The sequence below is a fragment of the Austrofundulus limnaeus genome, unplaced genomic scaffold (genome assembly GCF_001266775.1).
Source record: "Austrofundulus limnaeus strain Quisiro unplaced genomic scaffold, Austrofundulus_limnaeus-1.0 Scaffold77, whole genome shotgun sequence".
NCBI classification, from domain to species: domain Eukaryota; kingdom Metazoa; phylum Chordata; class Actinopteri; order Cyprinodontiformes; family Rivulidae; genus Austrofundulus; species Austrofundulus limnaeus.
Genome location: NW_013952479.1, coordinates 1,823,408 through 1,835,375, shown reverse-complemented (window position 1 = coordinate 1,835,375; position 11,968 = coordinate 1,823,408). Strand labels below are relative to the sequence as shown.

Genomic DNA, 11,968 nt, shown 5'->3' with positions numbered 1-11,968 from the left:
TATTTGACCTCTTTCTTCCAAAGTAGAAAACTTGGACTGACATAACAAATCACACAAAAAACAGTTTGCCATTTGAGAATTATGTTGATATAATATTAAATTGTAATGCATTAATAAGTAAATATTTGTCAAATAGCTTCAGTAAATAAATGAATGTGCTATATCCTTGAATGTCTTGAAAGAAAATAGAAAATTAGGCGTGTTCGTTTACATTAATACATGAAAATACACCAATATTTGAACGTTTGAATGTGAAAAGAGTTATAAAATACAACAGCGCTGGGCTGGACCACGTTTTATTCTCTCTCTGTGCGTTCAGTAACCCAGTCCAGGAAGTTTTGTTACGTATAACAAGTTCTTCAAGATCTGACCCCGCCTACTAAGTTTAACGTCACTGAGGGGGGAACACTGTCCTGCTCCGGGGTCAAATCCTCTTGACATAATTCCTGTTTCAGCTAATGTTTCGTTGACATTCAGGAACTGTTGAATGTGTATTCAGGCTTGTAGCTAATCTAGCAGTACCTCCTGCCCTGTGTAACTATATTTTATAGTCTGTACACACAATCATCAATTTAATCAGAAAACTAGTCACACAACAGTTTATAAAAATATATCATTATTCACCTAAGAAAAGACTATAAAATGTGTGGTGCTTTTTAAAGGTCAGTAGTAAACAAACCCCAATAAATTTCTTCAGTCTCTAAATATTTTCTCCCCAGGAGCTTTGTAAAATGTTTCCTTGAGGGAAGAGGATAACCTGAAATAAAAGTTTGAACTATTATAGTGAAGTCTTTATATTTGACCACGCACAGTGTCGTGTCGTTAAGAAGACCTTCAGTTCTGACATTTCTTGTAACAATAATTCATTAAATGTCTTGTTTTTATTGCAGTATTAGGTTAAAACGGGTGTCTTCACTCAGACATTGTCAGCAAACTAAAACTTAAAGCTTAATCATTAAATTAATATCATAAATCACCCGACACAATAAATCCATAATGAAATTTGTTGCCAACATTTTTAATAATCCATTTTATTGATTAGTTGTTGCAGCCCTAATATTTAGTCCAAACTCAACAATAAAAATGTTTTTTATTCCAAGAAGTCACAGTTAAGGGGAATCTCAGGTCTGAAGTTCTGTAGATGTTGAGGTTTTAAATCAGCTTTTCTTCCTTTAAACCTCAGTTTCTATAAGCGGCATCAGATCTTTTTACATCATCAGGTCCAGCAGTAAAATCAGTGACGACCGAGTTCCAGATGCCGCTCTCGTGATCTTAACGACTGCGACGTGTAGCACAGCTGAGCGTGTAATAATAATCTATAATGTCTTCTAGTCTGGTGAGCCAAGAATAAACAGCAACGTGTGCAGCCATATGAGTTTAAAAACAGACAAGCTTTGTGCCGTTTGTGTGTGAGGTTATTTATTTTGTGCTGTATTTAACTTTTTTTTTTTTTTTTTTGACGTGTTAAATGGGTTGGTTGCATTCATGCCCTCAAGAGTTTCAGTGCAAATGTGGACAGAAGCTGAGAGTAGAAGAGGCAGTTTTCTCTGATCTTTGAAGGGAACTGAGAGTGGGAGGGCGACTGTGATCTCTGCTCTGCTGGCAGGGACTCGAGTTAGTTAGTGTTAGCTATTTGGTGCGTTAACTCTTTCGTTTTGGAGCACTTTTCAGACTAGCGTCAGCGTGGACTCCAATCTGACCTGGAAGTGTTGGGGTCGAGTGAAGGAAGGTGCACTTGTTTTAATCCATTTAAGCTACTTTTATTTGACTCCTGTCTGAATGAAGTGATTGGTTCAGCTGCTGTAATGTGAGGTCAGCTGTAACCCCACCCACCCCCCCCATCACTCAAAAAGATCATTTGTTGAATTTACTATTGAGCCCCATCCAAAACAGTGATCTGTCAGTTGAATCTGGACATGTTTGGTATCAAAATAAACCCAAGTATCTTGGCTAAAAGCTCATGGAAACTGTTTTTACATTCACCAAACACAGTTCAAGCATGAAGCAGTTGAATCAGAAAGTAAACAAACTGTACAAAATGGCATCATTGCAAATCTCTAAATACAGTCAAGAAAATCTGTAAAGGAAATATTTTTGACATTATTTCTGTAAAGCAAGTTAAAGCAGATACCAAAATATGTTGTAAAGTGGGTTGAAAGTTTTTTTCACTTGATTTTGAGTGAATATGATCCAACTGAAGTCAAATATAATTTCTCATTGATTTATATAATATATATGGTGACAAATAAATGTTTGGATAAACTTTCAAAAGAACAAACATTCAATAACAAGTCTTTTAAGGCAGGTAAGAAAAAACAAATAACTTTTGGACGTAAAAACTTGAGATTTCTTAACATTTATTAATGGTACCATCATGGTCTGTCTTGTGCAGAATGACATGATGCAAAATTATTTCTTTAAAGCCTCTAAAACCTCTGTAACTTTGCTCCAGTAAATTTTATCAGCATGAATCTTTGCACAGGTGATGTCCACAAATGGATTTATGGTTTCCAAGGGTTTTTAGCCTGAATCATTATGGTTTTAAATGGGTTATATACTGTCTAATGAAAAACATATTCAGGTGAGAGTGAAAAAAATTAAAATTATGTTCCATCCCCAATATCTCTAAAACCACAGCAGCTGTTTTAATACTTACACTTCTGATGAAATCTCTCCAGTATTCGCTTTATTTTGATACCAAGATTATTTAAGTAGATTTGTAAATGCTGAGATACACTCAGTTACATTTCAGCATGGTATTTTGAGCAAAAACTTCAAGAAAACCCCTTGGGGCTTAAAAATTATCAAAGTTATCATAACTTTGTTCAGTAAATTCAACAAATCATTGTTTTTGAGTGTGATGACACTGTGCCATCAGCACTCGCATCCCTCTAACGAGAAAACCCCAGGTACTTTGTTCTCACTCATCGTCGTCCTCCAAGTCGCCACCGGTCCCTGTTTCCCTGAGAGATGGTTGCCTTGACAACACCAGGAGCATCGCAGAGAGAAGCAGCTAATGATTGGTCATCACCAGAGGTGTCACTTCCTGACGGGGACGAGGAGTGCCGGCGGGCGCTGATGGGTTCTGGTTTACTGAACGTGAAGTGGAGACGGTTGACCGGCTGTAGAAAGAGACAGGAAATGAAATGTGTGAGCAGCCGGAGTTATCGAGCAACACGAACTGTCTGAGAGTGAGACGCAAAGGTCAAGAGCTGGTGTTTGACAGAAGCCACTAGCTGTGCTCTCAGTGTGAGATGGACTTTAAAATAAAAAGGATGAAACGGTGCTTGATAGTCATAAAATAAGATGAAAGAACGGGCTTTTTTTTTTGTGGCTCCCTGTGCCCCGAGTGGAGTTGAAACAGCAGCAAAACTTTAAACTTAAATGGATTTTTTAGCGTTATTAAAGGTCCTGTCACACTTTAAAGGGGCAATATCATGTAAAATCAACTTTTTTGAGTTTTATATCAGGTTATAATGTTATACTCTCGTTAAAAAAAATCATGCCCAAAGCCTTGTTTTGACTCATTCATGCATGTTTGAGAAATCCTGCAGTGTTTTTAGGAAGCCATGCTGAGGAGCAAAACGACAGGTGGGGACCAGAAACGCCTCTGGGAGGTGTCTTTAAGCCAAACTTCCTCATGGCAGAGGTGTGTCTCCCCCCCCGTGACTCCTGTAGGCTCTCATTAGTAACAACGGGTGAAACTGAAAGTGAAACTGAAACTGTCTGCTGAGCTCTCAACACTACTTCTCACTCAGTGAAGCTCTTTTCAGATTAAAAATACCTTTGAGGAAATGTATTTTCAGATGCCAAGTAAACTGCATCATAGCTCACCCCACCCCACCCCCCGCACTGAAAAGGACGGGACAGAAGCGGAAGGTGGTTCTTAAAGAGACAGAGGCCAATTTCAAGGCGTCTAGAAGAGGAAGTGATGAGAAGATAAGTTTATTTTCTATTTAAACATAAAAACAGCATTTTAATAACAGCTAAAGGTGACATAGATACTTTATTAGTATAGTATNGAAAGTGAAACTTAAACTGTCTGCGGAGCTCCTAACATTAGTTCTCACTCAGTGAAGCTCTTTTCAGATTAAAAATACCTTTGAGGAAACATATTTTCAGATGCCAAGTAAACTGCATCATAGCCCCCCCTCCCTGCACCGAAGTGGGCGAGACAAAAGCAGAAGGTGGTTCTTAAAGAGACAGAGGCCAATTTCAAGGTGTTTAGAAGAGGAAGTGATGAGAAGATAAGTTTATTTTCAATTAAAAATAAAAACAGCATTTTAATAACAGCTAAAGGTGACATAGATACTTTATTAGTATAGTATTTAAATATATGCCTGAGAAACACATAATATTTCCCCTTTAACGTTTTAGACAACTTTTGCCAACTTATGAAAAAATTAAAATTCCACAGAATTATTAATAAAAATTAGACATTTGATCAATTTCTTAGCATTACAGTATGTACACACCTAAAAGAGGTTTCCTGTTGATTTTTTTTATAGTGTGACAGGGTCTTACCCCTAATCTACACTAGATACGGTTCCGCTCTGCTGCAGTGGGCAGTTTGCTGCCGTTTGGTCCGTTGTAATGCACAGAGGAGGTCCGAGAAGCGTGTGCAAGAAATGTGAGATCCCAATAAATCCAGTGATAAATGTAGAAGTCCGAGCAAAATAATTAATCCTGTAGGAGACGAACTCCAAACAGCTGAAACCGCATCGCTCTCGTCTTTTTGAAACTTCTGATTTCAAAATAAAATCCACGTCGATCATGTGTTTACACATGCTACACGCTACATGCTGCCACCTGCTTCCCAAACAGAACCGTGCATTCTGACAGCATTTGTGTAGAAATATATCCAAATATTTATTAATATAGCTGGGATTTCAACAACATTAGACGGCCTTTAGTGAATTATTTTGAAAATATGGATGTTGTGCTTGTTCGTTTTCCTGTTGGTGCGACCTGAGCGTTGCAGAGTGACTACTGCGCAGCTCTGGTGTTCGGCAAAAATAGGATCAATTTTAATTTTGACCGCCACCCTGTGCCACTGTGCGAGCCAGTGTAGATACATATTTGCTGTGGAGATTGGACCACAGTGGAGCGAAGCTGCATCTAGTGTAGATTAGGGGTTTAAGGATGCTCTTTGTGCGCACAGCCCCAACAAGCAGCAGCCACTTCTGAGATGTCGGTTTATATTTAGAGAGGGAAACAGAAAGGACGCCGGCAGCCACGGCGTCGTCTGTTGAGTTGTTTTTGCCTTGGGGGTATCGCCGCCGGGTTTGACCAGCGCCGGGTTTGACCAGCGCCTTGCAGGACGTCGGGGCTCGTGTTTATTGATGTCACGGCACACTTGATAAATATCTATGAGCTGGCTGATTTGTCCCTTTTGGTTTTTACATTTAGCTCGATTCAGTGCATTTTTGCCTCAGAGGGCAGGACGATCTGCAGGCACTGCTGGCTGGTTCAGAAATGAAAGGCTTGCTCTTAGTAAAAGTTTAGATGCAAGCACTTTAGGCTTAATAAGTGTATTTATAAAGGAGTATTTATATTATGAATTTGGAGAAATGCATGTTTTTGTTACAGAAGTTCTTGTTTAATAAGCTGCAGACATTTTGTGCATAAATTCAGTCGTATATTGGCAGGGAACAGAGGTGACTTTAAATGATAGTTTTCAGCTCATCCTCCCACTCCATGGCTCTATTGGAGGGGCAGAGGGGGGTCTTCTACCCCATCTTCTCCTCCAACCTTTTACAAACACTTTCTCTCCATCCAGCACTCATGTTTCTCTTTGTCTTCTTTTCTTTTTTTTTAACTTTGAACCATTCCTTTTCTACATTTGTGTCAGATTCTGCTCACTTTCTTCCCCTTTTCTGTCTTACTTTTCCTCCATTTTCTTCCGCCTCCCCTCCTCTTCCTCCAGGAGCCTCAGACAACTGTCATCCATAATCCGGTGGACGGGACAAAGGTATTCTTCACCCCCCCACCCAGTCCTGACCCCACTCTTCATCCTTCCATGTCATTCTCCTCCTCTTTCTTATCTTCTGCTGTCCTTCATATCCTTTTTTTAACATGCATCTGTGTGAGTGCTCCTTTGACTCTGGATTTACTGTCTGTGTGTTTCCTTAGATATTCTCTTAACTCCTTAAATGTTGTAAGATTACAAACACAACATGGCTCAGATTTCATCTTGTTAATGTCGTCAGTGTCCTCTACAGTTTGAGTCCAGCTTAATTTGATGCTTTGTAAAACCAAATCACCTCTGCAAATATTAGGCTAAAGAATTAGATGTAAAATTGTTGGTTTATTAGTCTAAAATGTTGCTAATAAAACCAAACACGATGTAAATGTAACACTGCAGAACATTATTTTACAAAAAGGTAATTACTTAGCAGTTTAACAGCAGAAAGGCCAGCTGATCATCTGTTTTGTTTGTTTTTGTACATTTCTGATCAGAGACTAACAGCCACCCTCAGTTTTTTTTGTCTGATGTCTTGTTTAGTGACATTTTTACACATCTCAGTTCCCTTCATCAACTTCCTCCTCACTACAAATCAATTAATACAGGCTGAGATTGATTATTATTAATAGAAACCGACAACATTTCTTTCAGGAAGTCAGATAAATCAAGATTGTTCTTCAAATTAAGAGTAACGCAAACAAAAACTTGTTAAATTGTAATTAGGACATAAATCAACTAATTTAAAATCATAAAGAGCATTATCCAGGTTTGTTATGTCATTTTGTGAAAGCAGTACATTCGTCATTCTTTCATAATAAACATTGTTTTGTGTGTATTTACTAGTTTATCTTTGACCCATAGATCCCTTTATCCCCCAAGTTTTAATGCACTTCGTTGGGCTTGTGACACAACAGGCCTCATGTTGGACTAATTATTATTTAACACAAGGCAATTAAAGTTGGGCAGTATTGGCAAAAACATTATGATTAATTGTGGCATTTAGTTGATAACATTTAATAGATGACAAATGCTTTTTCGTGTTTTTGACTGTTTTAAGACAAATAATCAAACTAACTTCTTCATTTTAACTATTTAAAATAATGAGTTGTGAATTAAAACCCACAGTTTGTACAATGGCAGCAGATTTTTAGCAACACAAAACACCACAGACTCAAACAAACGAGTGTCTCACAAAAGTACGTCATTACAGTGGGGAAAATAAGTATTTAGTCAGTCACCAATTGTGCAAGTTCTCCCATTTAAAAAGATGAGAGAGGCCTGTAATTGACATCATAGGTAGACCTCAACTATGAGAGACAAAATGTGAAAAAAAATTTGAGAAAATCATTTTGTCTGACTTTTAAAGAATTTTTTTGCAAATAATGGTGGAAAATAAGTATTTGGTCACCTACAAACAAGCAAGATTTCTGGCTGTCACAAACCTGTAACTTATTTTTTAAGAGGCTCCTCTTTCCCCCACTCATTACCTGTATTAATGGCACCTGTTGGAAGTCATTAACAGTATAAAAGACACCTGCCCACAACCTCAAACAGTCACACTCCAAACTCCACTATGGTGAAGATGAAAGAGCTTTCGGAGGACACCAGAAACCGAATTGTAGACCTGCACCAGGCTGGGAAGACTGAATCTGCAATAGGCAAGCAGCTTGGTGTGAAGAAATCTACTGTGGGAGCGATAATCAGAAAATGGAAGACATACAAGACCACAACTAATCTCCCTCGATCTGGGGCTCCACGCAAGATCTCAGCCCGTGGGGTCAAAATGATCACAAGAACGGTGAGGAAAAATCCCAGAACCACAAGGGGGGATCTAGTGAATGACCTGCAGAAAGCTGGGACCAATGTTACAAAGGCTACCATCAGCAACACACTACGACGCCAGGGACTCAGATCTTGCAGTGCCAGACGTGTCCCCCTGCTTAAGCCAGTCCATATCCAGGCACGTCTGAAGTTTGCTAGAGAGCATTTGGATGTTCCAGAAGAGTACTGGGAGAATGTCATATGGTCAGATGAAACCAAAGTAGAACTATTTGGTAAAAACACAACTCGTCGTGTTTGGAGGAAAGTGAATGCGGAGTTGCATCCAAAGAACACCATACCAACTGTGAAGCATGGGGGTGGCAACATCATGCTTTGGGGCTGTTTCTCTGCAAAGGGACCAGGACGACTGGTCCGTGTACATGAAAGAATGAATGGGGCCATGTATTGTGAGATTTTGGGTGCAAACCTCCTTCCATCAGCAAGGGCAATGAAGATGAAACATGGCTGGGTCTTTCAGCATGACAATGATCCCAAGCACACTGCCAGGGCAACAAAGGAGTGGCTTCGTAAGAAACATTTCAAAGTCCTGGAGTGGCCTAGCCAGTCTCCCGATCTCAACCCCATCGAAAACCTTTGGAGGGACTTGAAAGTCCGTGTTGCCCGCCGACAGCCCCAAAACATCACTGCTCTAGAGGAGATCTGCATGGAGGAATGGGCCAACATACCAGCAACAGTGTGTGCCAACCTTGTGAAGACTTACAGAAAACGTTTGACCTCTGTCATTGCCAACAAAGGATATTCAACAAAGTATTGAGATGAACTTTTGTTATTGACCAAATACTTATTTTCCACCATTATTTGCAAAAAAATTCTTTAAAAGTCAGACAAAATGATTTTCTCAATTTTTTTTTCACATTTTGTCTCTCATAGTTGAGGTCTACCTATGATGTCAATTACAGGCCTCTCTCATCTTTTTAAGTGGGAGAACTTGCACAATTGGTGACTGACTAAATACTTATTTTCCCCACTGTATGTGACACTAATTGCAGTGATTGTGAAACAGCAAATATTAATTAACTATTTTTCTGACCATTAATTGCACACGATACAATTTTAAAGTACCTGTGACATGCATGTCCATGAAATACAGAAAGTCAAAGAAAATAAATTTATATTTAAGAAACTTTGCATAGTACACGTGATTTTACGCTCTATGTCACATAACTGGCACATTTTCTTTTGACCTTGGCTGAGCTAAAGTGAAACAGGAAGTGACATCAAAGGGGAACTCTTTGAGAAAGAAAACTCCTTGTTTTTAATTTTTTAACAATGTTATTTGAACTAGGACTCTTTCTAATCTCTCTATGATGTGATTAAAATAATCTAAAGAAACATCAGATTCTTCTCTACAGTCTGTGTGTTTAGCCATTTTAGCAACACTCTGTTTACATGCAGACATTTCCCTTTGACATCACTTCCTGTTACTTCACATGCAAATATTTCAACAACTGTTCATCTCAGCGGCAAGAATTCTTTTTTACAATATGTTATCAGTGTTATCATTCCAAAAATACATTCATTTTTATTACAAAAATTTGATGCCACAGGCACTTTAATGTCAACCAGTTGACTATAGTGCTAGGGCTGTACAATATATCACAAATATATTGTCATCGCAATATCAGTGTGCGCAATATTCATATTGCAGAGGACTGTTTGGAGTGCAATAATTGTTAATAATGTATTTGAAGAGTTTTGAAAATGCAATATTTAGCTATCAGGACAGAGTCTCACGGCAGCAAAGCTCACACCAGACACATGACATTGCCAAAAAGGCTAAAAGTCACAAAGATTATGAAGTACAGATTAGAAAGGGAGGAAAGAAAAAAAAGACGCGTATCACACCTGATCTGATCGTCATCGCAATATTTACAAATATTATCACCAGATTATCCAGTACCGTGAAGCTAAATTAGGTAAAATTTTAACAATCAGTTTAAATGAACATTGGATTTACTCATCAATGAATGTTTGCTAATATATAATTCATTACATTTTCATTGTTCTATAGAAAAATACGCTTGAACAATCTTTGCAATCTTTGCACAATAAACATGACCACAAGGAAGAAAAAACATCATTCAACTTTTTACTTATTTAAGTTAATGTGTTTCCCATCATTTAAACAAGTCCAGGTTTAACATCAAATAAGTCCTTCAGTACATTTTAAATAAATAAATAAGTAAATAAAATAATCCAACTAAGAACAAGTAGCAGTTTAAAACTCCCATTATAATCCAGTCACGTGTTCTGTTTTGTTTTATTTGTTCAAACTGACAGAAATGCAAACAACTGATGATTTATTGAGATGAGATATTTTATTTGACAGTCAAACTCCAGTTGCGCCTGAGAGCTATGATGTAATTAAAAAAATATTTATTTTTTCCACACTCGAGTTGCTTCTAAAATAAGTTTTAACATGTGTATGTACCGTTACTCAGGGTGTTGGTAAACTCTGTGCATGTTCCTGCATGAGTCTGCAGTCAGGTACCCCCCACCCAGGCATGACCGAGGCATCTGTTGTCTTCCAAATATTTATTTTTGTTGTTGTCGTCGGTTTGTGATTCACGCACAAAAACCCTTCAACGTTACTGTAACTTTGTTCCACGTCTCTGTGTCGATGCTGTGTTTATGTTTTCTGGTCCTGGTGTAGTTTGACAGAACATACTTTACCTCAAAGTTCAGCTCATCTGGGTATTTGAGCCAGTAAAACATCATGAATACATTTCTTCTCCAAATAAGGACTTTTAAAGTTAAAAAGTAAACAATAAAAATATGTATTTCTATCTAAGAATTTCCTTAAATATTTATTGTTTCTTTGCAGTAAAATAAATAAATTTATTTTCCTCTCACTTCTCTGCTCAGGTCACCAGCTGCTCTTTTAAAAGCTATAAAAACCAACTTTTTTTTTTTGCTCGTGATGCTATCGGTGCACGTGCACGCCTCTAATCAGGTCATGGAGTCTCTCAACACTCCTGCACATGCAGGGGAATTTAGACCCATTTAATCTGCTAATTGGAAATCCGAAACTCCTCTGGCGAAAGTGTTGCAAAAAAAAAAAGGGTGACAGAAAGGCAGACAGACAGGTGGATAAATATAACCGAACAATCTGCTGCTGTCAAGATTACAGCCAGTCGTTCTGAGAAGCCTTTCTGCAGGCTGTAGTTTTTCAGATGTCTGAATAAGCTTCTTCCACTTAGGTTCTTTTTTCTGGTTTTTAAAAAGAGATGAGAGCCCCTTTTTCAAAGAGAAGCTGGTATTTATCCATATTGTGTGATGCTCACTGAAAAAGGTCCATGCAGAAAGGTTTAACACCGCTGGAATCAGTGTCTTGATTCAATAGATGTTCATAGTTTTGTGAAGACATGAGTCAGGATTTGGCCTCTACTGGCCTGTTTTTGTCAACGTAAAGTAAAAGTCGTAACCCCATTTTGTGATGTGCTTTTTTTTTCATGTATCCCGCACAATCCTGCCGTCCGACCTCCAACACAAACTGATCGTCTGTCTCTGTTTCTCCAGGAATCATCGGACAGCAGCAACACCACCGTGGAGGACGAGGATGTGAAAGGTAAAAGCTTCCAAAACGGCCAGTTTCTGAACGCAGAGAGAAAAAAGCACTGGTTCTGATTGATGCTAATAAAAATCTGGGATCTGAACCATTCAACACTTCCACAGACCTTGTCTTGTGTAACTGCAAATGGTTGTGGTTTTGAGGCAGACACAGATCGAGTTAAACATGGAGGATTTGTGGAGTTTCTGCAGCTTTTAACAAACTAAATTATTACATCTTACCATCAGTAAAGATGTATTTTTAAACTGCCTAAATGTTCTTATTGGTTGTAATCCAAGAAGCATCTAAACTAAATTATTTTAAGACATTTTCTGTTTTTCCTGAGCTTCTATTTATGAGATTATAATTTATTCTTGATGGCAGCTGGTGATAAAATCTCTTGTGATTGATTTTTTATTGTTTACTCAGTTATTTAAGAGATCCTGTAGCTCAGTTGTTCCCAAAGTTGAGGTCGGGACCCACAATGGGGTCCCAAAACATCAGGTTGGGATCCTGAAAAAAAAAAACTAAATTAATTATATTAGAAAATAACTAACCACATTTTTTTGCCTTTGTTGTTACAAAAGAGTAAAGTTAGAGTACTTAAAGGG

General features: G+C 38.1%; 1 protein-coding gene across 1 annotated transcript in view; it reads left to right on the top strand.

Moving 5' to 3' along the window:
• The window catches only part of camk2b1 (calcium/calmodulin-dependent protein kinase (CaM kinase) II beta 1), a gene marked incomplete at its 3' end in the record, with an annotated part of 97,780 nt that overhangs the window by 75,943 nt on the left and 9,869 nt on the right, over positions 1-11,968 (top strand). Inside the window, 2 exon segments of the mRNA XM_014011170.1 lie at positions 5,927-5,971; positions 11,327-11,375. Coding sequence (XP_013866624.1) covers positions 5,927-5,971; positions 11,327-11,375 — 94 coding nt within the window.